Source organism: Neofelis nebulosa, chromosome 2 (genome assembly GCF_028018385.1).
Source record: "Neofelis nebulosa isolate mNeoNeb1 chromosome 2, mNeoNeb1.pri, whole genome shotgun sequence".
NCBI lineage: Eukaryota > Metazoa > Chordata > Mammalia > Carnivora > Felidae > Neofelis > Neofelis nebulosa.
Window position 1 is genome coordinate 335,460 of NC_080783.1, and position 26,308 is coordinate 361,767.

Sequence of the window (26,308 nt, forward strand, 5' to 3'; positions counted from 1 at the left end):
GGACGCTCAACCGACTGAGCCATCCAGGTGCCCCTAAAGATTGTATTTTTAAGAAATCTCTACCCCCAACATGGTGTTCGAACTACCAACCCGGAGATCAAGAGTCACACGCTCCCCCTGAGCCAGCCGGGCGCCCCCAACTTGGATATTTTTATCGACCCATTTTCGATTTCACCAAGTCTTTCTTCTGTCTCCAGTTAAGCTATTAAGTGAGTTCTTCATCCTTCTGTCTTTGTGCCTTCTCTCAAAGTGACCGAGTCTCTTCCTGGCTTCCTCTCTCCCTCACCTCCCCCTCGCCCCACTGTGGCAACCCCCTCTCCTTGTCGCCCGCGAGCAGCAGGGCAGGGGTCTGGTTACAGTCGTGGAGCAGCTGCGTGTCTACGGCCGTGAGACAGATACTGCCCCCTGGACCCACTGTGAACTCCTCACCCGTTCACAGAGACACGGAAGCAGCCTTCGTGTGCACCGACGGGTAGAGCGAGTATGTGTGCGATGTGCACCCACACACACGCACACAAGGAATGTTAGAATTTTAAAATGAACTAAATCCTGTCATCTGCCACATGGATAAAACCCCGAGGGGATCGTGCTAAAGTAAAATAAGGCAGGAAAAGAAACACTGCTGGTTGTTGCCTAGGGGCGGAGGGATGGCAGGTTGTAGGTCGAGGGCACAGACGTCCAGCTAGAAGAGGAGTGAGTCGTGGGGACGTGATGCCCAGCATGGTGTCTGCAGTTTCTACCGTATTGTATGCAGTAGATCTTACAGATCTCACACCCCGTACACAGAAAGTAACTGTGTGAGGTGATGGGGGTCAGCTAGCACCAGAGACACCAGCGTCCAGTCCACACTTTGCACCTACACAGTGTCGTGTGTCTCAGTAAGCTGGGGGCGAGCGTGCGTGCGCTTGGATTCTCGGTCGTGCGGACCGGCGGCAGGCCACCGAGGAATGACGACAGGCCTGGCTGGAGGGTAGCTGTCGGCTCGCCGGGATTCCCGCGGCTGTGAAGCTCGGCCCCTGTCACCTCCGCACCCTCCACCACACCTCCACATCAAACCTGCTCTACGGCGAGCACGGTAACCACTGTGGCTTCCTGATTTCTTTGTTTTAGGAACTAACACACAGTGAAAGCCATCTTCCTCCTGAATTTCCTTTTCCACCTTTTCTCTACTGAACAAAACAAGGAAAAACATGCTTTTAGAAAGCATTAAGACATCAAGAAATTCTCACAGCGCGCCTCCCGCCGCAGCGCACTTCCCCGCGGTGGGCGCAGTCTAGGAAAAATGGGCACCCTTGGCTAAGAGAACAACTGGCGTTTGTCAAGAGGGACTCTTCTGCACCTCCAGAGGCTCGTGGGCCCTCGGCCCGGCTGCGTGCGCGGGAGCCGGGCTCCCCGCGGTCTGAGCGTGCTGTCTGCGATCACCGGGCCGCCTGGACCGGCTCCCCTTTGAAGCTGTCGAAGCTAGCGGCTCCTTCCAGCCTCCCGTTCCTCAAATGAGGATCTGTCTGTGGCCCAGATGGATCTTCGACGATGCCTTCGCTGTCGTGGCCGACTTGGGATGAACACGGAATTACTCTGAGCGAGCTTACCAGATTGCTGTCTACGGGCAGAGGCCGTGGGAACCACCGAGCAAGGCAGCGTGCAGCCTGCCTCGACTTTACATCTTTCCAGCGACCGGCAGTAGGGGGGGACGAGAAACGTCCTCCGAGGGCCTCCAGTTCCAAAGGAACCTGACGGGCGACTCTCGGGGCCTGTGCGCTGGTGCTACCGTTGCTGGCTTTGGCTCCGAGTGCTCCGCTGTGACCGCTGTCATCTCCGCGACGGGCTGACAGCACTCCGGAGGCCACACGGCACGTGCCGGAGGTGCCCGACCTGACCAGAGCCCAGTGAGTGTGCTCTGGGGGCGGTGGGCGCAGGGTGGCCCCTCGCTCCCCAGCCCCGCATCCTTCCTGGACTGGCGGTCGGGCTGTGCTCCCCAGGCCTGCCTCCTGTCTCCTGCCCGCCTGCTGCCCGTCGCCACGCTGCTTACGCTGGAATAGGATGGCCGTCGCAGGTTTGGCACGAAGAGGCAGAGGTGAGGGGAGGCCACACTTGGATCACTGCACCGTGAGGCGGGCTGTGGGGGGCCGTGTGGTATTTCCAGAGGACCCTCCGGCCATGCAGAGACGGCCGTTCAGAAAAGGCCAGTTGTCCTCAGGTGTTACATGTTTTGAGGAGCCTCTCACGGGCTCAGAGTAAATAAGCAGCGGCCTCGCTCTTTCCCGTGGCTCACAAGGCAGTGCCTCACCTGCACGTCCCTGTGCAGCGTGGTCCCGGGCACTCAGCTGAGGGCGCCACAAGACCACATGTCTCCACCTGTGTCCCCTGAGAAGTAGTCTCAAAGGTAAAAGCCAGGCGTATTTTTTTTTTAATTGTTTTTGAGAGAGACACAGAGCATGAGCGGGGGAGGGGCAGAGAGAGAGGGAGACACCGAATCCGAAGCAGCTCCAGGCTCCGAGCTGTCGGCACAGAGCCCGACGCGGGGCTCAAACACACTGACCGCGAGATCGTGACCTGAGCCGAAGTCGGACACTCAACCGACTGAGCCACCCAGGCGCCCCAAGCCTTGTTTGTTCTTAAATGAAATTCCAGAAGAAATCACGTAGAATTACAGGCGCTGATACGGTGAGACGAAGCTTACGTGCCACATGAGGTCCCCCGGTTGTGTGTCTGTCTGTGTGTCTTGTCCTGGGTGCTCCGCTCCCCTGGGCCTGCCTCTTGTGCTCTCCCGTCCTCCCGAGTGTTGCTGTCTGCCCTGGGGTGACCGCCACTGGGGGGACTTTGCAGATGGGCGAGGTTCCCAAGCTCCAGCACTGGAGCCTGGGTGCAGCCTGGGACTGCGTGACCAGCACCCCCCGGGCGGCAGCTGCTGGCGCTGGGGACACACTCCAAGTTGCGGGATACGGGGCGCGGACTCCGTGCATCTCCCCTGCCCTGTCGTCTTTTTACTTTGCTTTTTACCTTCCACCGCTCTTTTTCTGAATGACGGCAAAAGGAATCTTTTTTCTTCTCACGAGGAAATACAAGTGTTTCCTGTCACTTTAGCAGGAGTCAGATTTCCTCACAGGTGACCTCGGAAATCTTTCCTTGTACTCGAAGACAGAGATGAACATCCTTTGCGGGGAGCAGGTGTGTGTCCCGCCTTAGAACATACCAGTACCTTTGGCTAAAACGGAGCCCGGGAGCTTCGTTCACTGGACGCCTTTCGCGGCTGGCGCCCTTCAGTCACAAGCCAGAGTCTGGGAGACCAGAAGGAAACCGTGTCTGACACAGCGGCGTGTGACTTTGAATATAGGGAAGGTATTTTCAAGCACATCATCATCTGAGGCATTTTTCGTATCCCTCCCATGAGCCGGACGTGGGTCAGCCCCCTCCCACCCTCCCCCGTTCACAGAAGCAAAGCATGCTGCTGCCTCAGTTTCCCCACTCGCGCGCTTCCACGCCTCGCTGCACGTGGCCACCCACGTGCCTGCTCTCGCCCTGCCCTTCGTTTGCCCCTGCTTCTCCGTGCAGGGGGCCCTCTGGTCTTCTGTTTAAGGGGATACGAAATCTGTGGAGTTTCTTTTGTCTAAAGACGTCTTTATTTTGCCTCCAGTTTTGAAGAGAACACCTTGGGTGACGGTTCTGTCATTTCTCTGTGGTGCCGTCCCGCTGTATCCTGGCGCCCGCCCTGCCCCCGCCCCCGCCCCCGCCCCTGCCCCAGGGGCCCCTGCTCTCCCAGGGCAGCCAGTGTCAGGCCCGGATGCACTTTGCATGCGAGTCTTACAGCTGCGACCTGCTCACATCTGGCCGTATGGTTCTGTCCTGTGTGCTGGGGTTTCCGCCACACGTGTGAGCTGTGACTTTCCGTCCGTCCGTCGGTCTGTCTGTCCTCACGGTCCAGCGGGTGTTTTCTACCAGCCGCTTTCCAGCTGCGACTCTTCTGCCGAATCCACCTTGGGGGCTTTAATTTTCATTATCACATTTTGCAGTTACAGAACTTCCACCTTATTCTTTCTGGCAGATCCGATTCTCTGCTGAAATTGTCCGCAGGGAATACCGTGTGGTCTCCTGACCGGGGCGGTATCGGCACCCCAACCCCACCCCGGGGCACCTGTTCCCGGTACCCGTGCTGGTCCTGCTCTTCCCTCCTTTGCTAAGCCAGTTATTCTCTCTTTCCCTCTTGGACTCTAGACCCTGTGTGTGGAAACCTCAGGTGCCATGAGGCTCTGTGTGGGGCTGTCTCCCACCGAGGGGTGTTGTGGGGCGGACCCCGCCCGTTGCAGGCTGAGTCGCTTCGAAGCTGGCCTTCCCTGTTCCATAGCCAGTTAACTCTCGGTGCTGGGGGGCAGCCCAAAGTCCGCGGTGCTTCCACAGCCTCTCCTCCTCGGTGGGCGTGGAATTGCAGAGTGCTCCACGCAGCACCGCGCCACGAATCGGAGCTGCCGTCCCCTCGGGGTCCAGGCAGCCGCTCACGGCAGGCACACGACTCGGGTGAAGGGCCGCCCCGAGCTGGGTCTCCACACACCCTTCTCTCCGGGCTTCGGGGTGGTTCCCTGATGCCTTTAAATGGACTTTCTGAAATGTGGCTTTTCTGGTTTTTCGGAGCCGGGTGGTCAGTTACAGAGCGGTTGGCTGCGGCCTGCGGCAAAGGTCCTATTTCGTACGTTTGCGGCCCCAGGCGCGTCCGGAACACCCAGAAGGTCCCGGCCACAGGGTTGTGTCTCAGCCCTTGTGTGTTCCACGCTCTTGGGCAAACGTTCCAGACGGGTAGCATTTTCTCACCGGCCGCCGTACTTTGTTCTGACTAATTCATGGTTCCAAAAGTGCTCGTACTGAGCTTTCCGAGAACGTGTGTTACGTCAGTTCGAGTCGTGGGTGTGAAAGTGAACGGTGACAAAGCAGGAAAGAGAAGGATGGCTGGCTTCTAAGTAGGCTGGGGTGAGACCAAGTCCCACACTTGCCTGTTGGTCTTTGGGGGACAGCCCAGGGGCAGAGGGAGGGGCCGGAGCAGAGGTCAGGACGCCTTGACCCCGGCACGCCCCGCGGCGGCTGTGGGCCCAGTGTCCACACCCCCCCCCACGCCCCCCACCTGCTGGCGGGGACACCACGAGGCCCACGGGCCCCTGACGATGGAGGCGGCAAGTTGCGGCCTGTGCCACAGGCTTGGCCTGTGGCAGGGCCGCCCTTGGAAGACAGAACTAAGGGGTTTGCGTTTGTTTTGTCCTGCTCAGATCACCCGAAAATTCCGGCTGAATTCTGACGGCAAACTCGAACAGACGGTCTCCATGGCAACCACTACCCAGCCCATGACTCAGCATCTTCACGTCACCTACAAGAAGGTGACCCCGTGACCCCGAGCGTGTGTTGTGACCCTTCGGCTTCCCCGTGGACGCCCACAGCAGGTGTGGGTGTGGCCGCAGGTCTCCGTGGGCTCCCGCGTGTTGCCACGTGTTCCTGTAACGGCGTAGAAAAACCAAATAAAAGGCCTTTATTTTTATGACGGAGCATTTTGAATATTGTCCCTCGTGTAGACTGTGCGTTTCTTCCATCTGCCGGTGGCTGCTTGTTTTCCAGTCTTTTCCCCAAAAACTTAAGGAGTGACTCTCGTGTTCCCTCACCTTTTCTTCTGGTAGTTTTGGCAAGATCTAAAATACCTATAAATCTTCAGTGGGGGAGCCGGTGATAAGCCGACACAAAGGGGATCGTGTGTTACTTTATGACTTTAGAGCTGACGGTCTCGGGGCCCCATCTGCACAGGTGAAGGGCGTTCCTGCGGCCGGCCGTGAGTCCCTCCCACCCCCCCACCCCCCCACCCCCCCACCCCCCCAGCCCCCGCTGTTCTGTGCAGACCGCTGCTCTCATTTCTGTTTGTTGTGCAGTCTCCCAGCCACCCAGCCGTCCCCCTCCCAGGGCTTCGTCCCTTCTCCCTTCTTTTCGCTGGAGTATTTTTAAAGAAATTCCCGGCGTTTCCACCAACTGCTTTAGGGTGCGTATCAAAGCAAAACAAAGCCGTTTGCTTCTTCTTAACACCCCACCTTAAAAGCCCAGCCCTGAAGTGGAGCCCACGTGAAGGGAGGTGGTGCCCCAGCCCCAGGGAGATGAGGACCAAGCCTCGCCCACCCCCCCACCCCGGGCTTGGGGACAAAGGCGGCACCAGGTGAGGTGGCCAGTACCTAGGAGCTCAGGAGGGACCAGGACTGGTGACCCAGGTACCAAGGGGCCAGGGAGGTTGCTGCAGGCCAAGTAAATCCAGGGCAGGAGACTCGTATGAATTCATCCTGAGGCGAAGTCCCCTCTAGCTGCGTGTGAAACCAGACAGTTGAGGTGCTTCCCGAACATGGCAGGACAGACACGGCATGGACGCTCCCCGGCGGGGCCAAAACCCGAAGGCGGCAGAGTCCCGCTCTTTGGCTCCGGGCCTGCCCGGAGGCCCGCAGGGTGGAGGCCCTGCCTCCCCAGCTTTGCTGGACGCAGCCCGCACGCGGCTCCCTGAGACGCGCTCCTGTGGGATTATGCGGCTGTGCCGCGTAGATTATATGCACTTCTCTGGGGTCTCTGCGGCTGGAATCACACCAGCGGCTCCACCCGCGTGGGGCGTGGGTCTCTGCCGAGACTCCGGGCCACTTCACCCTCCAAAGTCTAGGGGGAAGTAGCAGAGCCCCTCTGGTTAGGATTTCAGCATCTGGGCTTTGAGGAAAACAAACATTTGGACTTTAGCACCGGAGGCCCCGGAAGCCGGCAGGGCGGCCTCCACCCGCGGCCCTCCCGCCCAGAGCTGCTTGCGGGGTGGGCTCGGAGCCCAGGACCAGAAGCAAACATGCGGCACGGTCTGGTCCCTCCCCCGTGCTGTTTGGGAACGGGGTCCCTAAACCCGCAAGGTGTTCCCCAGGCTGAACTGGGGGTGTGTCTGTCTTGTTCCTCCGTCCCTTCTGTCCCCGTGGATGGAAGTTCTCACTGGACCGTGTATGCCCAGAACTTCTGTCGCCACTCCGGCAGTCACCTGTCCAACTGCCGCCCTTTGCTGATGCTAAAATTAAGAGGCCCCAGTGGTGGGGGGCTGACCCCGTCTCTCATTGGGGAGTCCGCCACCATGGGGGATCTCTTCCTGAGCCAGCCCCACGGTCAGCGCTGCAGACTGGCCGCCTTACCAGTGTGGTCGTTTCTTTATACATTTACGTCATCTCCACGCCAACGTGGGGCTTGAACTCAGTCCCCCAATCAGCAGGCATGCTCCTCCCAGCAGCCGGGCACTTTTCTTTTTCCTTTTTCACAGAGCCATTGTATTTTATCGGGTCTGGCATATTTTTTATTTAACAAAATAGAGGAGTGAAAACTGCAAACCGGTCAGCAGTGTCCTGATGGGAAGAGGGGCTCCGCTCCCTCCGACCCTTCCCACCCGACTGGAGCTGAGCGGCATGGAGCGAGCACGGCTGCTGACAGCGGGTAGGACCCGGGTCCTGCGACTCCTGCCTTCTGCGTGTGTTCAGGGGCATCTGTGGGTCAGGGAGGCCCCAGGTAGGAGCTGAGGAGTCAGCTCCTGGCTAGATCAGAGATCCCAGCGGATGCCCACCTTGGACGCCATGCCTGCCTCCCTCCTTCTCCTTCTGTGACTCGGTCGTGCCTGCAGCGCTGGAGAGGCAGAAAGGAAAACCAGTCGCAGCCGTCAGAGGGGGAGGCTGAGACTCGTGCAGGTGTCAGCGGGGCGCCTCCCGCCACATTCCCCAGCGGCCCTGCTACCACCCACACAAACAGGAGAAGGAAAGGCAGGGATTCCAGGGACAAGCCAGACGTTGGGATCCCAGGCTCTCCTGGGAAACTGAGGAGACTATGGAAATTTCTGGGGCATTTCCAAGGAGACAGCGTCTTCAGAAGAGCCTGGAAACTCCTATTCTGACAGCCTGGGGTGGCGGGGGCTCAGAGCCATAGTCCGTATCGCAGAGCTGCTGACCACCTCCAGGCCTCTCTGCGCTCAACCCAGCCACCCGTGACCTACCCGCTGGCTCAGGCCTGACATTTCCCCTCCACATCCTCGTCCTCTCCTACAAGGCTCTCAGAGGCCCTGGTCTAAAAGGCCAGTCAGTGCCATGGCCAGAGTAGCCTGTCTGAGAAGGAAATCGTAGGGGAAATGCATGAGATCACGGATGGGGAAGCACCACAGCAGGAGACATTCTGTCTAGTGTTGTAGTCTCCGGAGTGGGGGTGGGCGGCGGAGAACCACTCACTTCCTATCGCAGGGGCCCCCTCAGCACCTCTGTCAGGCAGGACGGGTGGGAGCTGTTGGGAGTGGGGAACACCCCACGGACACACTGCCTGCCCACTCCCTGGCCCCTTTAGCTCCAGCCATCTGGACCACTAAATCCCCAGGCTCTTCTACAGCCCCCAGGGCAGGGCTGGGAAGAGAGGGACAAGTCCTGCCACCACTAGGGCCAGAGCATGGTCCCCGGGACACCCGACCCCCTCTCTTGAAGGGCTGGCTACATGATAGTCAGAGAGCTGCATGGACCTCACACTGTTCTCTTCCTGGAGCCGTGGTGTGAGAGGCAGATGGGAGAGAGAGAGGAATAGAAAGGCTTGTCAGAGACCCGGAGAGAGGCATTCCGAGGCGGAAGGGACAGGCCTCCCCGCTAACTGCTTTGTTTCAAGTACTCTCTGTGCCTAACACGGGGCTCCAGATACCGACCCCGAGGGGCACCTGGGTGGCTCCGTCGGTGAAGCATCTGACTCTTGATTTCAGCTCAGGTCATGATCTCGCGGTTCACGCGATCAAGCCCCAAGTCGGGGTCTGCACTGACAGCACAGCCTGCTTGGGATTCTCTTTCTCCCTCTCTGCCCCTCCACCGTGCACGCGCGCACACACACACACTTTCTCTCTCTCTCTCTCTCTCTCTCTCTCTCTCTCTCTCTCTCTCTCTCTCTCTCTCTCTCTCTCTCTCTCTCAAAATAAACATTTAAAAAACAAAATACCGGCCCTGGGATGAGTCACATGCTGCCCCGACTGATCCGGCCAGGCACCCCAACTGCAGTCACTCCTGCACTGGGGGATGCATTGTCAGGAAGAAACTCCTTCCGCGTGCATCAGGCTGAGCCTGGTCGCCCTGAAGTAACTTCCCAGCGGAAAGCCGGCTGCCATTTGCGTCAGAAAGCCCTAGCACCTCAAGTGGAGGCCCACACCCAAGGCTCCTCTGCTGCTCCTGCTGCCCGGAACCTGTGATTCGGGTCAAAAGGGGCGGGAGGTGCTCAGAGGACAGGAGGTCATGGGTGGGAGGTCAAAGGTGGTGGGAGGTGCTCAGAGGCCAGAGCGCACAGCTGTGTCCCGTGGCCTCCGCTCTGGTGGCGGGGTGCTCAGAGGCCACAGGCCCGCTGCCCTGCTTCCCGCCTGCGTGGGCAGAGCCAGAAACGGAGTTACACTTCATGGTCTCGGCACCGCCGTGGCCCGTTTGAGGTCGCCATGCAGTCGGCGCCTTCCCCGTGGCTGCCTCAGCACAGGGGACTCACATTCGTGTTTATGGGGAAAAGCGTAGCATCCGTGCCGTCTCCAGTTCGCGCTCTAAAAGCGCAGAACTTTTCACCTAAACTCTTTGATCCTACCTCTTCTAAGGTGAAAAATCTTGGTTCTTTGCAATATTAGTTGCTTTAGTCTCCAGGTACATGGCGTTTTCAGAGGAGTAACACCGTGACAACGGACCGAGCCTGACGTCTGCAGTTTTTCCTTTTGGTTTTGCCCCTTCCCAGCAGAGAGAGCGAGTCCAGATACAGTCGAACTGGACTCATCGGTTTCCCTGGTGCCTCCGGCACCGGCTCGCCACACGAGCTCCCTGCGTAACCCTCTGGTTGACTCCGCAAGGTGGCTTTGCTTACGCAAAACCCCCGATGTGACTTTATTGCCAGAACCGTAAAATAGGGCCCACTTGCCCGCCCCCAGCTGCAGGTGCTTCTGGGGCAGCCAGGCCACGGCTCACCAAGCAGGTCCCCTCCCGCCGGACGCCCACCCCGCTTCCGGTCTTCGGCGGGCCTCACGATGTCCCCACCAGTAACCTGCCGCTTTGGGTTTCTGCCGGCGCACGCAGGCGGGACGTCCGGGAGGGGGGCTGCCAGCCCAAGGCCAGCGGCACAGGGGACCCGACCCCTGGGGGCTGTGCCCTCCGCCCCCACGGCTGTGGGAGGCCGCCTGCCCCACCAGCCGGGCGCTCGTCAGGGAACGGGAGCTGGGCTAGCTGGGCTTTGCATTTCTCTTATTTTATTTTTTTCTTCTGGGTGTTTGTAGCTGATGCACTCTTGAATTTGGAATATTAATGCTGACATGAACGTTCAGTTACAATTTTTTTATTGAGGGAAAACACACTGTTATGACGTAAAGTTCGCCATTTTAAGCAGTAACTAAAGTACAGTTTAGCGGCATTTAGTACCTTCATCCTCTCGGGCAACCGTGACCTTGCCCACTCCCAAACCATCCTTGTTGTCCCGGAAGGAACCCCCCCACCACATGATGGTCACTCCCGTCCCCTGACCCCTAGCCCTGGTGCCCACTACTCTTTTCTGTCTCAGGTGACAAGTATTTTTGAAAACGTTAAATGCCTTTTTATCCACTATGCATTTTGTCTTTCATCATTCCTGAATTTTACGTCATACTTAGGAAGGTTTTGTCTGTTCCCCACTTACGGAGAAAATCACCCATTTCTTCCAGTGCTTATTTCATGTTTTACACTTAGGTCTTTGATCCCCTTGGAACTTGTCCCCGTGAATATTGGGACCGCGGGTCCCATCTTGTCTCTTACCCCACCTTACTCGCGGACTCAGTTCTGCAGGCACTGGGGTCTGGCTCTGGCGGTCCCAGGTCCCCGGACTGCCTGCCTGCACTTGGCCTGGTGCTCGCGGTTCCGCGACAGACGCCACACCGGGCTCAGCTACAGGCGGGCTTCTCCCTCGCCTTTCTCCTTTGCAAGATTCATTCTGGGGGCGCCTGGGTGGCTCAGTCAGTTAGTTAAGCGTCCGACTTCAGCTCAGGTCACCATCTCGCGGTCCGTGAGTTCGAGCCCCGCGTCGGGCTCTGGGCTGATGGCTCAGAGCCTGGAGCCTGCTTCCGATTCTGTGTCTCCCTCTCTCTCTCTGCCCCTCCCCCGTTCATGCTCTGTCTCTGTCTCAAAAATAAACATTAAAAAAAAAAATTAAAAAAAAATTCATTCTGGCTCTACGTTTTTTCATTTTTAAAATTTTTTAACATTTTATTTCTCTTTGAGAGAGAGACCGAGCATGAGCAGGGGAGGGGCAGAGAGAGAGAGGGAGACACAGAATCCCAAGCAGGCTCCAGGCTCCGAGCCGTCAGCGCAGAGCCCGACGTGGGGCTTGAATCCACGAACCGTGAGATCATGACCTGAGCTAAAGTTGGACGTTCAACCAACTGAGCTACCCAAGCGCCCCTATTTTTGCTTTTTTTTTTTTTTTCAACGTTTTTTATTTATTTTTGGGACAGAGAGAGACAGAGCATGAACGGGGGAGGGGCAGAGAAAGAGGGAGACACAGAATCGGAAACAGGCTCCAGGCTCTGAGCCATCAGCCCAGAGCCCGACGCGGGGCTCGAACTCACGGACCGCGAGATCGTGACCCGGCTGAAGTCGGACGCTTAACCGACTGCGCCACCCAGGCGCCCCCCTATTTTTGCTTTTTAAGAAAATTTCCTCCCATTAAAATTATCTTGTTCGGGGGCGCCTGGGTGGCTCAGTCAGTTTAAGCACCTGACTTTGGCTCAGGTCACGATCTCACGGTTCGTGAGTTCAAGCCCCGCGTCGGGCTCTATGCTGACGGCTCGGAGCCTGGAGCCTGCTTGGGATTCTGTGTCTCCCTCTCTCTCTCTGCCCCTCCCCTGCTCGTGCTCTGTCTCTGTCTCTCAAAAATAAAATAAACCTTAAAAAAATTTTTTTAATCAGCTCGTTTAAATCTAGAAAAAAAATGTCATTCTGATGTGTCTACAAGGATGGCTTTAAATTTGTAAATTTGCTTATGAAGAATTGTCTTCTTTGTGGATGGATTTCCTCTCCGGAACATGGTGTCTCCGTCTGCTCAAGTCCGTGTGGGGTCTTGAAGGCACACGAGCCTTCCACACACAGGCTCTCTCACTGTCGGGTTCATGCAGAGGAGTCTTATCTATTTGTTGCTGTTGGAAACAGAGCCTCTCTCCTACCGCGTCCTGTAACAGAGGTGTGTGAAGACAGCCCCCGCCCGATCTCCCTGCGGTTTCGGACCCTGCTGCTGTCCTGTGCTGCCAGCCTGCCCCAGGATTGGGTCCAGGGGGTGAGGGAGGAAGCTGGGGCAGGCCCAGCGGGCAACGAAGACCTGACCGGCATCGCCTGCCCCCGTCACGGGCACCAGGGCGAGAGGAGGGCAGGCAGGGCTCGGAGGGAGCAGCATCCTTACAGCCAGCCGACTCCCACCCTGTGCCGCTTCCCTGGGAGGCTGGATGGGAGGGCCGGGCCAGCTGACTTCAGCCTTCCTCTGTCTCAGCCATACGTTGTACAGAAAGGGAAACCCAGACCAAGGGAGACTGAGTGGCAGAATCCAGCACTGTGTGCCTGTGGCCTGAGCAGGAGTCGGGCCCACGTGGGGAGAATGTCCGTTCATCAGAAAGCCGGGGGTGCGGACTGCCCGGAGCCGGCCCTGAGGTGGACACACAGCAGCCAGGCCCCTGGGCCAAGGGGGAGCCCGGGAAGGGGCACGGAGGCTGTGGCCGGCAAAGCGAGGGGAGGAGAACGGCCGGGCTGGACTGAGGAGTCGTGCAGGGTGGGACCGCTGAGCATTTGTTCCTGGTGTGTGTGTGCGTGTGTGCCCATGACGCCGTGCATGCACGAATGTGTCCGTGTGGAGCTCCCTGTCACGGTGCATGGCAGCAGAGGCCGACCTAATCAGGGAGCGTGCTGGGATGCTTCCGCACTTGTGTTTTTTCACCTGCCTCCTGTCCCGTCCTTGGGCGGCAGGGCAGGGCAGAGGCATCAAGAAAGCAGATGGGCCACCTCTGTTGCCATGAAACTTTATTGGGATTGAACGCACACACACCAGCCTTCTTGTTCACAGGCTCCTGTGCTCTCAGGTCAGGCGTGCCGGCTTGGAGCCCACACCCCTGGTCCCCACAACACAGCCTCCCCGCCATGGGAGGGGCACACGCGCTCCCTCCAGAAATGGATTAAGCAACCAGCACATGAGCTCTATGCCCTGTTTACAAGGTCAGTAAGACCCCACGGCTCCTCCAGCCTTGGCCAGGCCAGGGTCTCCTTCCGACTGAATGTGCAGGGCCCACAGCCCAGCTCACGTCCTGACGTGGTCACCCTTCACGGACGGGACCCGGGCATCAAGTGACAGCCTGGCGTTCCCAGCCCCCTTCCTTTGGGACCTGGATGGTGACCCTGGCTTCATGGCTCCAGATGGAAGAGGACAGGGAAGCGTTCCAGAGGAAGGCACTGAAACCCAGCTCCAGGCCAGGGAGGCCCCCCCTGCTTCCCCTTCTAGAGGGCCAGGGTCTGTGGACGAGGGGCTCAGCGCAGGGCCTCCGGCACCGAGGCGGGGCTCTGAGGATCGGAGCGTTCCCAGCCTGGTTGGGGAGGACGTTGGCGCTTTCGAGGGCCGGGGGTCTCCTGGGTCGGAGAGCCTGGCTTCGGCCTCTGCCCGAGCCAGCGGCTCATCTCTCTGGCAACAGCACGAAGAAGGCGGCCTTCAGGAAGCGGCCGAAGCTGCAGAGTGCGGCCACCAGCCAGTGTGAGCGGAAGCCGGGCTCGGTGCTGACCACACACTTGAGGACATCGGTCTGGGAGGGAAGAGGGCACAGTTAGAGGGCAGAGCACCTCACACGGGATGCCCACCAACACCCACGAGGGGGTGCGCGAGGCCGTTAGGGAAGGCCCGTGGTCCACTCCGGATGGAAGACCCACGTGGGGCCGACCTGGCCACGAGAAGGGAAGGGAGGAGGTAGGTGGAGGCAGGGAGTGGCCAGCCGACGGGAGAAGCCTGCGGTGCCCACGTGAGGACTCCACCGCCAGCCCCATGGCCACTACCTGCAGCCACGTCCCCGCAACCCCCGGCCTCCTTCTGCCTTGGCCCTGTGGAGCCTGGGGCGCCAGGAAACGCCAAACCCAGTTTCAGACTCTCCCTTAGAACAGGAGTGGACACAGCTTTCCAGAACCCCAGGGAACAGCCACTATTTCTTCCTATTCCTGCTAAGAAATGAAGTATTTTCTCTACAGTCCAGACTCGGACCGTGGTGTTCACGGCCTTGCTGGCTCCACGGAGAGGAAGCAGGAGGGACAGAGGCCCCGGGGTCCCTGCTGAGGGACACCCACAGCCACAAGTCACCCTGGAGGCGGTGTCCCTCCCCCTGCCTCCCGCAGTGCCAACTCCAGATGAGCCTCCAGCCCCAGAACCGCCCGACCTCGGCCTTCGGCTCCAACCTCGGCAGAGGGCTGAGCCCTGTCATCCACAGCCAGCTTCGCGCACCCTTGCTTGCCATCCATTTTACAGAGGAGAAAACTGAGATCTCCTGTGGGAGCCTGGCCAGGGCTGGACGGGCGGCTGGGGCGCGGGGACTGATGGGTAGTACGCCTGCACGCATCCCTGCGGGCTGGGCCGATGTGCCCCACCTCTCCTGGACAGAGGGGTCACGGCTGCAGCCCAGCTTCTGCCCTGCGGGGGACTCCTGGACAGCAGGACTTTAGCCCTAGAGGTGGGGGGAGGCTCCGGCCTTGGAGGGAGCTGGGCCTCACCCCTGCCCCACCCACCAACCCCTTCCCGGGACCTCAGGTGCCCCTCACCCATCCGCCACGCCTCCGCAGCCAGGGCGCCAGGGTCTTGCGCACAAACTCCCCGAGGCAGTCGACGATAGCGTGGACCATGGCGGGCTGGGCCTGCCGCACACAGTCTACGGCCAGCCCCGCAGCCACTGAGTACAGGGACACCACCTTGCCCCACGTGATGCCTGCAGGGAGAGAGACAGACGCCGGTCAGCAGAAGGCCACCCAAACCCTGGCTCCAGTCCAGCCCTCGGGGTCGCAGGAAGGGCCTCTCTGAGCCACGCCCCCTGCCATCCTCCCACTGATGACCGGGGTGGGCACCCAGGGTGCCAGCCTCCACCCCACCTGGACAGGTGCCCTGCCAGCTGACCGCCAGGCACGAGCCCCAGCCACCCTCCATCACAGGTCAGTCCTGCCACCCTCACGGGTAGTTCTTAGTTGGAGATTCTCGAAGCCCCCATTATCCGCCCGCACACCCGTGCCAGCACCCAGGACAACCTCGCACGGCCCACCGTCTGCTGGAGGAGGCGATAAGACAGCAAGGCAGTTCAGTGAGGAGGAAACGGAGGCCAGGGGCGAGGGTGGCCAAGTGACCTGGAGCTGCACACTGTGTCCAGTAAGAGGCGTCAAGCCACACCTGCCCCGGGCGCGTCCGGTCTCCCGAACGGCCGTGTGAAGGCACCGGGACATTCCCCACATGAAGAAGCTGAGGCCCACGAGGGGGGTGACCCTCCCCAGACCCAGAGCTCCTGAGCAGTGGCACCAAGATGGGGCCGCCCGGGAGGAAAAGGCCGATGAACGGAGTCTGAGAAAGAATGCCCGAAATTCTAGGGTGTGGGCTTCCTTAACGTGTAAAGAGAGTTTACAACTCAGCGAGAACAAAGAGAAACCTTTCAAAAGAAGTATGAACGCAGAATAAACAGCTGCTTCACAGAAGAAAAGATACAGATACATGAAACATCTGAAAAATGCCCACCTCACAAATAACCACAGAAAGGCCAATGGAAACAAGATATAGATTGCAATCTGTCAGATTAAAACTTTATTGTTTTTAAGTTTATTTCTTTTGGCGGGGAGGGGCAGAGAGAGAGAGAGAGAGAGAGAGATTGAGAATCTCAAGCAGGCTCCACGCTGTCAGTGCAGAGCCCGACGTGCGTCTTGATCTCATGACCGGGAGATCACAACCTGAGCGGGTGTCAGGAGTCGAATGCTTAACCAGCTGAGCCACCGAGCCTCCCCTCTTTCTTACCTCTCTTAATCTTCCTCCTCCCCGAACCCACCGTCCTTAATTCTCCGACTAACGAACACAAAGCACTTGGAAGAGCACTGCTGTAACATGCGGGGGGCACTTTATTTTCTGTGGCTGTATTACCGTTGTCATTGTAATTATAATTATTAGTCATTCCTCTTTGTACCCAAATTTCCTCATGCTCATTAAAATATCAGTTATAAAAGATACCATGAGAAAACATAGAATATGTCGAAGAATCTTTAAAACAGATTGTAGCAGGGGAGGATTATGGTTACCTGGATATAACCAAGGAAGCGTCATATGACCCAGGGGAAAAATAAGAACAATGGCCAGACAGCATCATCCCTTGGGATCTAGTGTGTCCCCTGTCCAGATTTATTATAACACTGAACAGGTCTGAACAGTGACTCTGGAAGCTGAGGAGAGGGCGTGCTCTGTGCAGAGTCACAGGATATAGCCCCTAAAGCCAAGGACCAGGTAGATACCCCAGGCTGGAAACTCTGACAGCTTCAGACTTGTGCACCCAGCAAACTTCTGACCCATGGCATGGATCGGACCAGTCAGTAAGCAAACGGGAGGGCCCCGGGGTCCCAGAAACCAAGGCCCAGATACCAGCCCCGCCTCCCTGCCAGGCTACGAGAGTCACAGCCCTCCAGCCTCCCAACACGAGGGGCCCCTCTACAAGTAAAGATTCTTCACAAACAGCAAAAAACTACAATTACTCTGGTCTAGCGAGTACATGTGAGTACATTATCGACTCTCCTCTTTTGTCTTTTTAAGTTTACTTGTTTATTTTGGAAAGAGAAAGAAAGCGTGAGTGGGGGAGGGGAAGAAAGAGAGGAAGAGAGAGAGAATCCCAAGCAGGCTCCGCACCGTCAGCACAGAGCCTGATGCGGGGGTCGAGCTCATGAACCGTGAGACCGCGTGACCTGAGCCAAAATCAAGGGTCGGACGCTTAACCGACTGAGCCCCCCAGGCGCCCCTTTATTTATTCATTTTTAAAGTAAACTCTGGCCCCAACACAGAGCTTGAACTCATGACTCCAAGATCAAGAGCTGCACGTTCCACCGACTGAGCCACCCCCGCGCCCCTGTCAGATTAAATCCAGGTGAGTCTGCAGCTTGTCACCCCGACGGGAAAGACAGCCACCATCACGGCAGGAATTAGCCTGAGGACGCGGCGTCTGTGGATGGTGGTGCCGCCGGGTCAACGCACCTTCGCAGAGCCGCCGGTGCACAGACCGGCTCCCACCCACCCTTGCCCGTCCGTGTTCGCGGCAGCCCTGCTCACAATCGCCAAAAGGGGGAAGCGACAAAAGAGCCGTCAACTGTGAGCAGAAGAGCAAACTGTGGTCCGTCCGTGCCAGGGAACACGACAGCCACGCAAAAGGATGGGGCGTCGGGGAGCCTCGGAAACACGGCGCTCGGGGGAAGCCACAGACTCAAGAGGCCACATACGCACAGCGTCCAGAACAGGTAAATCCATGGAGACAGACGCAGGTCGGCGGTTGCTGGGGGCCGGGGGAGGGGCGGGGAGGGGATGCTCAAGGGGCTCCAAGTGTCCTGGGCGATGAAAACAGAGGTGTTAGTTGCACACCCTGTGAATGCGCTAACGGCCACTCGATTGTACGCTTTACAATGGTTAATTGTTCTGTAAGTTTCATCTCAATAAAGAGAAAAATTTTAAACCCCATAAATCGGACCACATCATTCCCCTGCGTAAAAAACCTCTCATTACTGTTACTGTGCATCTCTTTCTAAAGAAATTCAAGTTACGGGGCCCCGTGGCCAGCTCCCAGCCTGTGGAGCGTGTGACTCTTGAGCTCAGGGGTGTGAGTTCAAGCCCCGCGCTGGGTGTAGAGAGGACTTAAAAATAAATCCAAGTCTGAAATCTCATGTGAGCCCCCACCCCCCTCTAGGCCCCATTCCCACCACCCCAGCCCCGCGTGTGCTCTTCCCGCCTCTTCCCTGCTGCCGGCAGTGCTCCCCAGCTCCACAGGCCAGGCCGTGAGGGCGCCAGCTCGTGGTGACAGCACTCCCCGCTATGCCCGTCCTGGTGGCAGGCTCTGTCCCGCTCACGTGGTGCCCTTGGCACCTGACAGGCACCCCTCCCTGCCGGGACGCAGGTGAAGGGACTGACATGCGAGGGTCGGGGTGCCTGCCACGGGATGCAGGAGGTGAACACCACGTTCTGCGGTGCCACCACGTGGAGACAGGTGCTCACTGTGGCGAGCTCCACGTGATGGCTGTATTTTCAGGTCTGGAGAGAAAAGCCAGGGACGGTAATAAGTTGCCATAAATTACAGTGGCACTTAATGCACTCACCGCCTCTGTCTCGCCCTAACACATTTTCATGCCCCCAAAGGATGCCCTCACCCACGGGCAGTCAGGCCCCTTCCCCACCCCTGCAGGCAGACCCGTCTTCTGCCTTGGCGGATCTCCCTGCTGTAGGTGTTCCCTGTGGAAGGGCTCACACACGACACTCCGTTCTGCGTCTGGCTGCTTGCACCGGGCACAATGTCCCCAAGGTTCATCCACGTGGTACCTGTCAGCATGTCTCCCTTTCTGTGGCCGAATGGCGTTCCCCTGCGCAAAGAGACCACGTTCTGCTCATCCATCCATCAGATGACGAACGTCTGGGTTGCCTGTGAACAGCACTGCTCTGAACGTCTGCGTAGACGTGTGCTTCCATTTTTCACGGGTGGACGCCCAGGAGCAGGACCGGTGTGCCCCGCGGTAACTCCACTCGAGTTAAACCGCTAGAGAGGCCGACCGTCTTCCACGGCAGCCGAGCCACACTGGGGCCCCACCGGCGGCTAATGAGGCTTCAACTGTTCACGTCCCCACCGTGGCGTGTGCACCTGCCTCTGATCCCAGCCATCCTGGTGGGCGGGCGCTGGGGCCTCGCGGTGGTGGCTCTTCCCTGGTTGGCTGACGAGAGCACTTTTCATGGGCCATCTGTACATCTTCCTTGGAAAAGCGTCTACTCAGATTCTTCGCTTCTTTTAGGTTGGGTGGTCTTTTTAGTACTGTTTTCTAAGAGTTGGTTATCTTTTCTATTTTCTGATCTCTTTGTGGTAAAATATTTTGCTCTCATCCTAAGAAGAAAAAACTGAAAACCCTGCCAACTTCTAACCAGGGAGAGAAAAACCAGTTTTTCCCCTGAAGGGAGCTGAGCAGACAAAGGGCAGGGACAGAGGCACGGCCACCCAGGGGATGCCTCCACAGGTCCTGCCCTGGAGTCCTCAAGCTGCCCCATCCGGGGCCACAGCCCTGACTGGGCCTGCACCCCAGGGGGGCCTGCCAAGGGGAGGAGGGGGTGCGAGATGCAGCGGGAGGGTCCGTGTGAGCAAGGAGGGGCCGCGGGAAGATGGACGGGGCTGGCGAGCACCTCAAGGCTGGACCTCACGGCTGGGGCTGACCCAGTGGCGAAAGGGCCTAAGGACCTGAGACGTAGGATGGACAAGGGACCAAGGGGAAGCCTTGGGCGGCAAGCGGGGTGGTGGGAGGAGCACCCACAGCTGGTAAGGGGGTGGCCGGAGAGCCAGGCAGCAGCAGAGGGCCAGCCCTGCAACCCCACCTCCGTGCAGCCCTGCTCTTTTCAGGTGGCTCTGAGGTTCAGAGAAGCTAAGAAACCAGTTGCAGGTCACGGAGCCGCAGCCGATGAGGGGCAGCTGCCGCAGAGCCCACAGGGGCGGGTCCAGTGTGGAGGCCGCCCCCAGAAGGGGACGGGGCCGGCGGGGGCCAGGGCCAAACGTGCTTGAACACGAGGGGGTATATTTTGCCCCAGTCTCCAGTGAAAACCACAAGACTAACTGACCTCTGCAAGCGGATCGAGCCTCTGGGCTTCTGTGCCCGTTCTTCCCTGCCCCTCCCCTGTCCTCGTGGTCCCAGTCGTTCCGAACACCTCCCTGAGCAAGGCTGGGCAGGTGGAGTGGTCCCTCTGTCCCCTGTCCCCTGCCCACATAGCAGCCACCACCCAGGAGCCTAGCCCAGCCTTCCCGCTCAGACCCACAGCCAGCAGCAGACCAGAGCCGCATTCTCAGAGATAAGCCTTCCTTTTAAAGCCAGACCTCGGCTCATAAACCAGCCGCCCGCCAGCCTGGAGTCAGACACAGGCGGCCACCCACGCGCCAGCCATCAGGCCCAGGACACAGGAGCCCAGGGAGGGGGAGGGGGATCCTCAGCCCAGGATGTCCCCTGGGCCCCACCTGCTTCCTGGGCCCCACCTGCTCCCTTCTCCACAACGTGCCCTCCCAGCCCACCCCTGCAGGTTGCCACGGCCCCGCACCGCCCTCCCCCCGCCCCACCCCAGGTCAGGACAGTTAGAACATTCTGAAGGAAATTGGCCCTCCCACCAGCCCACCCAGGCACCTGCCTCATGACATCCTAGCCTTACTGACTCCTATCTGGGAGGTCAGTGCTGACCTGGTGGTGGCCCTGGAGGAAGCTAGATTCTACGGTTGGCTGTCCCATGTCCCTGGCCATCCGTGGCTGTCCCATGTCCCTGGCCGTCCCGCGTCCCTGGCTGTCCTGTGTCCCTGGCCGTCCCACATCCCTGGCTGTCCCGCATTCCTAGCCGTCCTTGGCTGTCCCACGTTCCTAGGCTGTCCCATGTCCCTGACCGTCCCATGTCCCTGGCCATCCCTGGCTGTCCTGCATCCCCACTGCACTGGCCACAACTGAGGGAAGCCTAGCACAGCAAGCGCCACTGTGCCCGCCAGGAGCTGGTAGAGCCTCCTTGGGGGAGGCTACCGGAAGTCGGCGTGTGGTCACCCCAGAGGGTGGGGTCAGCTGGGCTAGGGGTTCATCTCTGATGGGATGAAGCAGCCCTCTGCTTTATCTCTCTGTCTCTTTTCCCTGCAGGGTGTGGGCTGCATCTGCGGGTGGTGGGGACCGTGGCTCCCCCCGCAGCCTCCACCCTAAAGCCCTGCTCTGCTGCTGTCCCAACCATCCCATGGATGAGGAAACCCAGGCCAAGGTCACATAGCTGGTCAGCAAGAGAGCCAGGACCGCCTCCCAGAGGAGGGTGCGAGGCCTCCCTGCTGCCTGGGGCCCTTCCTCCTGCAGCGGAATGCCTTCCAGAAAGCCCCAGAGGGAGGGTGGCCCTCTCCACTAGCCACATGACCGCTCACCTCACTCCCCACTCCAGCTGGGATGCAGCCTCTGGAACACTCTGGCTCCGAGGCCCCCAAGCTTTCCCCCGCCAAGGGCCAGGGCAGGCTGTCCCGTCATCAGGGGTCCCCTGGCCCCGGTGCCAGGGAAACACCCACGGGATGTGCTGAGGCAGGAGGTGCTGGTTGGGGCTGGGGCTCTGGTTACCTAGACGCACAGCCTGGCACCTGTTATACAAGGATACAGGGACGGACTCACAGAGTGTGGGTGCCAGGACAGGACGTGGTGTCACAGGTGGGGATATGAGGTCCGTGGACGCCAGGGAGCCCAGCAGGTTCCAAGGAGAGGACATGGGGACAGGAGAAGGTTTAGGGGGACGTGCCCCATCGCCTCCAGTGAGTCTGGGGGTAGCAGCAGGAGCTGAACTCAGAGGTGAGGGCACAGAGAGGAGGTGGCAGGAGCACACGTCACCTGCGCACAGCTGGGGCACCAGGAGACGCCCAGGGGAGTGTGGGACAGCCAGCTGAGACAGGTGTGGTGCTCTTCCCCAGAGACTGCCCAGGGAGCCTCTGCTCCGGGGCTCCTGCCCTCATGGATCTTCCCTCCACGTGGGGCCGCCCTGCAAGGCGCCTTTGACCAACACAATCCAGCAGAGTGACACCGTACCTGCAGAGGCTGCATCCCGAGAGCCTGGCAGTCCCACCCGGGATGCTGGGGACACTCCCCCTGGGGACCCGGTACCACGCCGTGAGAAGCCCACAGGCCACACGCAGGACACGCTGCCCCCCCTCTAAGTCAACGGTCAGCACCGACTGGCAATCTAGGACACGCGGCCCAGACGAGACTTCGGGCCGCTGCCACCCCAGCCGATGCCCAGTCAGAGCCTCGTAGAGGCCTGGCACCAGCTGCCCAGCAGGCCCACCGTCCTCACAACCGGGGGAGGCACTGCACGTCACCGTTCGAGTCAAGGTTCTGGGCTCTTTTGTGCAGCAAGAAAGTACACGTGACCACCAGGTGGCTCCAGGGCTGTGAGGGCCGCTTCCTGCAGGCCCCAGTGCTGAAGGCCCTGCCCCCGGCCCACCCCAGCCCTGTGGGCGCCCTGGGGGAGGGGGTACCCAGGCCTACCTGCGGAGAAGATTTGTGCTGCCACGGCCAGGAAGGCGTCGGTCACCACTGTCTCAGACTGCAGGGAGATGTTCAGCTGACGAGCCACGTTGCGGTAGATACTGGGCCGGATCAGCTCCAGCTCATCTCCTGTGCAGTCACACAGCGGGGTCAGAGGTGGTCCGTGCCTGCACGACCCTCGTCCCACCGTCACACGGGCCTGGGAGCAGCCCACTCCTCACGGCCCGCAGCTGGCACCGAACATGCCTGATCCCCGACTGGATTCAGCCTGTCAGATTCCCACCCTGACTTGACCCCACCATGGCCCCTGGGAACAGGAGACCAAGGAGGTACACTGGGAACCCCCAGACCTACCTCCGCGTCCCGCCCCTCCGACAAGCCAGCCACCCCCCACTCCCACCCAGGGCCAAGCCTGCTGGGCCGGTGTGGTGGGAATCCCAAGGAGGAACAAGGGCCGTGCCTGACGGGTGACTCATGGCTCACAGTGAGCTGCCCGGGGGGCAGGCGGACTGGGCAGGCAGCCAGAGCCCGACACGGGCAGGGGCTGTGCCAACGACCCCACGCAGGTGGGCCCCTGGCTGCTGCCTCCGAGGGGCATCCTCGCTCAGGCCCTGCTCTGTGAACCGAGAAGCTGAGCCATTGCCCCAAGCCACCGACACCGCCCAGGCTCAAACCTGGGCTCCTGGTGCCAAGCGGGTGTGTCTGGACGGGCGGCCACGTTGGGCAGAGAAAATGCCCTCTCAGCAGCCCTGCCCACGGCCTGCGCTCGCTGCAGCGCCCCTGGCAGTGACGTGCTGGGAATCCCGCACGGCCCTCCCACCGGTGTCCCCAGCCCAGGCACTTCTGCAGCCAAGGCCAACGGGGAAATGCCGGGGACTGGCCAGCACGGAGCGACAGGGGTGTCTGCGTCATTCCCGAGGCCAGCTGCACTCCATCTAACAAACTAAGATCTAGATGCAGAGCACAAACCGGCGAGGCTGGCGGGCAGCTGGAGGAGGTGGCATGGAAATCCCCAGGGCCGGCCTGGCCGTTCCCACACAGACCTCAGGGCCGCTGGGGACCGGCCCCAAGACACTGACCACGGGGACGCAACCCATTCTTCTTCCTGTGTGCCGTTGCCCCGGGAGCTAGGCGTCTGTGCCGAGGAGGGGCTGAGGGGCGTGCTGGGGGGCAGGGAGGCAGCGCCGGCCGTGAAGGGGCTAGTGCGGAGCGGCACCAAGAGCAGAACGCAGCAAACAGACATGAAGGAGAGCACCCTGGGGGGCCAGGCCATCTCCCTCCTTGGCCACCCGGCAGGGCTGAGTCCCAGCCACCGGACATAGCCTGGTGCCGGGGAAGGGCCTCGAAGGCCCTGCTCCTGAGATGGCTGGTGCTGGGCACCCAGGCCCAGGCCGGAAATGCCGGGGCTCTAAGGATGGGACACAGAGGACTGAGGGCACAGGAACCAGCCTGGTCAGACTGGGAGAGGCCGAAGCAAAGTTCTTCAGACAAGTTCAGACAATAGGCACTCTGGGCCCAGGGCAGAGGCAGCGCCCAGCTCCCGCTCACAGACAAGGAGACAGAGGCTGGAGGTTGGGGGGCTGCAGGGCAGGCCAGGACGGAGGCAAGACTTCCTTCTGGCTCCCCCAGGGAGGCCAAGGAACCACCTTCTCCAGGGCCCTCTAGAATGCTCCACCAGTGTCATCCCCACAGGCTGTGGGTGGCTGACCTCATGGGAGTCTAGGCCCTCTGGACCCCTGCCTGGTTCCCCAAACCCCACTGGCTCTCCCCTCCCCCGAGGCCCCGGTGGGCTACCACCCTTCCTGGCAGCCTTGTCTGACGCCCCAGGGAATCTGTGTGTCTCCCCACACCCCAGGTCTACACAGCTCTGCTCGGAGTCCACACAAAACAGGGACAAGCAGACACCGGTGTCAGCTGGAGAAGAGGTAGTGTCCTCTCACACAGCACGTCCGCGAGCCTGGACCCACACTCTGCGCGCAGAGCCGCACCATCAGGCCTCCATCCCCTCCCCATGTGCCCACCGCCAGCAACCAGTAAGCGAGCTCCGTCCCTGGGGGAAGTACACTGAATCAGCTGGGCTGGTCCCCCTCTGGGGTGTAGACCCTGGAGAAGGTGGAAACAGTTATTGGGCTGCGTGTGACCGCGCCCCCCCCCCCCATAAGTGCCCCCAGGTGTCTATACACACGGGCTGGCCCCTTGGTGGCTCTGAGCCTCTGAGCCTCTTTTGCAGGGAGCCCTACCAGGCCTCCACATCAAGGGGAAAGAGCAGCGGGGATTTCAGGCAGCAACCCCAAAGACCTACTTTCCAAAACAAACATCGGGACACGTGGTCCCACAAAGGATTTCTGTGCCCAGCTCAGTACAAGGGTCACTCTGGAAGTTTAGCCACCAAAACACTGTTGTTTCCCAGAGATTTCTAGTCTTTGTGAACAGAATGTCTCAGATCTGGGCGGAGCTGGCATGCCGGGGAGCTCTGCAGCGGGTGGGCCCAGTGGGCCCAGTGGCTAAAGAGGGGAGTGTGGGTGGGCCCGCCTAGCGAAGCAAGGCTATTCCTGCCCTCCTCCTCCTCCCCTCCCGGCCCGCCCCCTGTCCGCCCCCAAGGGAAACTTCGGCCTAGCAGCGGAGGGCTTCTCCCCGACACCCCTTGGCCTAGCAACGGGGGTCGCCCCCTGGGCACCCCTCGGCCCAGAATGGGGGGCTTCTCCCGGGCACCCTCGGCCCAGCAACGGGGGTCGCCCCCGAGACACCCCTCGGGCCAGCAGCGGGGGGCTTCTCCCGGGCACCCGCCCGCCCCGGCCCGCACTCACCTAGGCGCAGCAGCACCGCGCACACCTCCGCCAGGCGGCCTCCGGGGGCGGGAGCGGCGCGTTCGGGCGCGTTCCAGGCGAGGCCGGCGCGCAGCAGTCGCGCATGCACGAACTCCCGGCCGAGCGCCTTGGCCTGGGCCACCAGCTCCTTGTCGGTGGGCGAGCGGTCAAAGGCGTCCATGATCTCGGCGGCGAAGACCGAGGAGCGCCGCAGCACCTCCATGGCGGGGACGCGGGCCAGGGGCGCGGCACCTGCGGGGAGCCCGGCTCAGCGCCCCGGCCCGGCCGGCGGCGGGGAGGGCGCGCGGGGAGGGGGCGCGCGGGGAGGGGGCGCAGCGGGGAGGGGTTGGAGGGGTGCGGCCGGCCGCGAGGGGCCGTTCGTTCTGGTGAAGCGGGGAGGGACAAATCTTTGAAATCACGGTGCCACGCTCTTTGAGATTCCGGGTTCCATCACAAGGCTCCCCACGGTGCCCGCGCCAGAAGGACCGCTGCGAGGTGGCGATGCGCCCCTGGGGCCCCGCCTCGGAGGCGCGGCGTCCCCCGCGCCCGTCCCCGGCCGTCGCCCCGCTCACCTCCCCCGCGGCATGGCGCGGGCGCGGGGCCGGGGAGGGGGCTCTGGCCTCAGCGTTTGCGGGCCGCGGGCCCCGCCGGCCTCGGTCCTTCCCCCCGCAGCGGCGGGGACGCGCTCCCGCCCCTCGCCCCGCAGGTCCGCGCTCCCGGGGGCGCACGGCGCGGCTCTCCGCCGGCGAGAGGCGAGGCTTGGGGCTTCGCCTTCTAAGGAAAAGGCAGCCCCCGGGGCGGAGCCGCGGCCCGGCCTCCCCGCCGCCTCCCGGCTTAAGGAGGACCGAGCGAGTTCGCCGCCACCGGCGCCACCGGGCAGGACCTGGAGCTGCGGCCCCCGCGCGGGCCCCTGGCTTCGCACCCAATGCGTTTTCTTACTGGTTCCCAGACGTTCTCCATGTGCCCCGGGGACGTGCCCCTGGTCTGACACGTGGCCTTGCGCTGTAGATAGACGCTTGGCCGCGTAGCGCATTGAAGACCCTACAAAAATCTTGTGGCGCTGGGGGGGGTGGGGGGGGTGGGGGGGGGTTGCTGTTGCTTACAAGGAACTGGAGTGATTCTCAGCCAAGTCCAATTTGTCTTTCTTTTTTTTTTTTATTAAAAAATGTTTTTAACTTTATTTGTTTATCTTGAGAGAGAGCGTGAGCGGGGGAGGGA

At 60.6% G+C, this 26,308-nt stretch overlaps 2 protein-coding genes across 6 annotated transcripts in view; one reads left to right on the forward strand and one right to left on the reverse strand.

The window, feature by feature from the left end:
* THAP4 (THAP domain containing 4) overlaps positions 1-5,518 on the forward strand; it is a 42,068-nt gene extending 36,550 nt beyond the window's left edge. For 4 of the 5 annotated variants that reach the window (XM_058698417.1, XM_058698414.1, XM_058698415.1 and 1 more), the window contains one exon: positions 5,253-5,518. In XM_058698417.1, coding sequence (XP_058554400.1) covers positions 5,253-5,372 — 120 coding nt within the window. In that variant the 3' untranslated portion in view covers positions 5,373-5,518. Of the gene's footprint in view, positions 1-1,110; positions 2,413-5,252 lie in introns of those variants that run through there. The other variant, XM_058698416.1, reaches the window with a different exon arrangement.
* Positions 5,519-13,026: 7,508 nt separating this feature from the next.
* On the reverse strand, positions 13,027-25,776 carry BOK (BCL2 family apoptosis regulator BOK). Its single transcript, XM_058698513.1, has 5 exons — positions 25,663-25,776; positions 25,091-25,342; positions 22,284-22,412; positions 14,814-14,977; positions 13,027-13,813 (listed from the first exon to the last, which is right to left on the reverse strand). Exons 2-5 carry the CDS (start codon positions 25,311-25,313, stop codon positions 13,688-13,690), a joined length of 642 nt encoding a protein of 213 aa, XP_058554496.1. The 5' UTR covers positions 25,314-25,342; positions 25,663-25,776; the 3' UTR covers positions 13,027-13,687.
* Between the last annotated feature and the right edge of the window lie 532 nt (positions 25,777-26,308).

Bases quoted from the DNA above. Each gene is read 5' to 3' on its own strand.
- BOK (XM_058698513.1), bottom strand. From the start codon at position 25,313: ATGGAGGTGCTGCGGCGCTCCTCGGTCTTCGCCGCCGAGATCATGGAC. The intron at 22,413-25,090 runs GTGAGTGCGGGC...GTGACTGCACAG, and splicing joins CGCGGTGCTGCTGCGCCTAG to GAGATGAGCTGGAGCTGATC. The intron at 13,814-14,813 runs GTGAGGGGCACC...CTTCCCTCCCAG, and splicing joins TGCGGAGGCGTGGCGGATGG to ACCGATGTCCTCAAGTGTGT.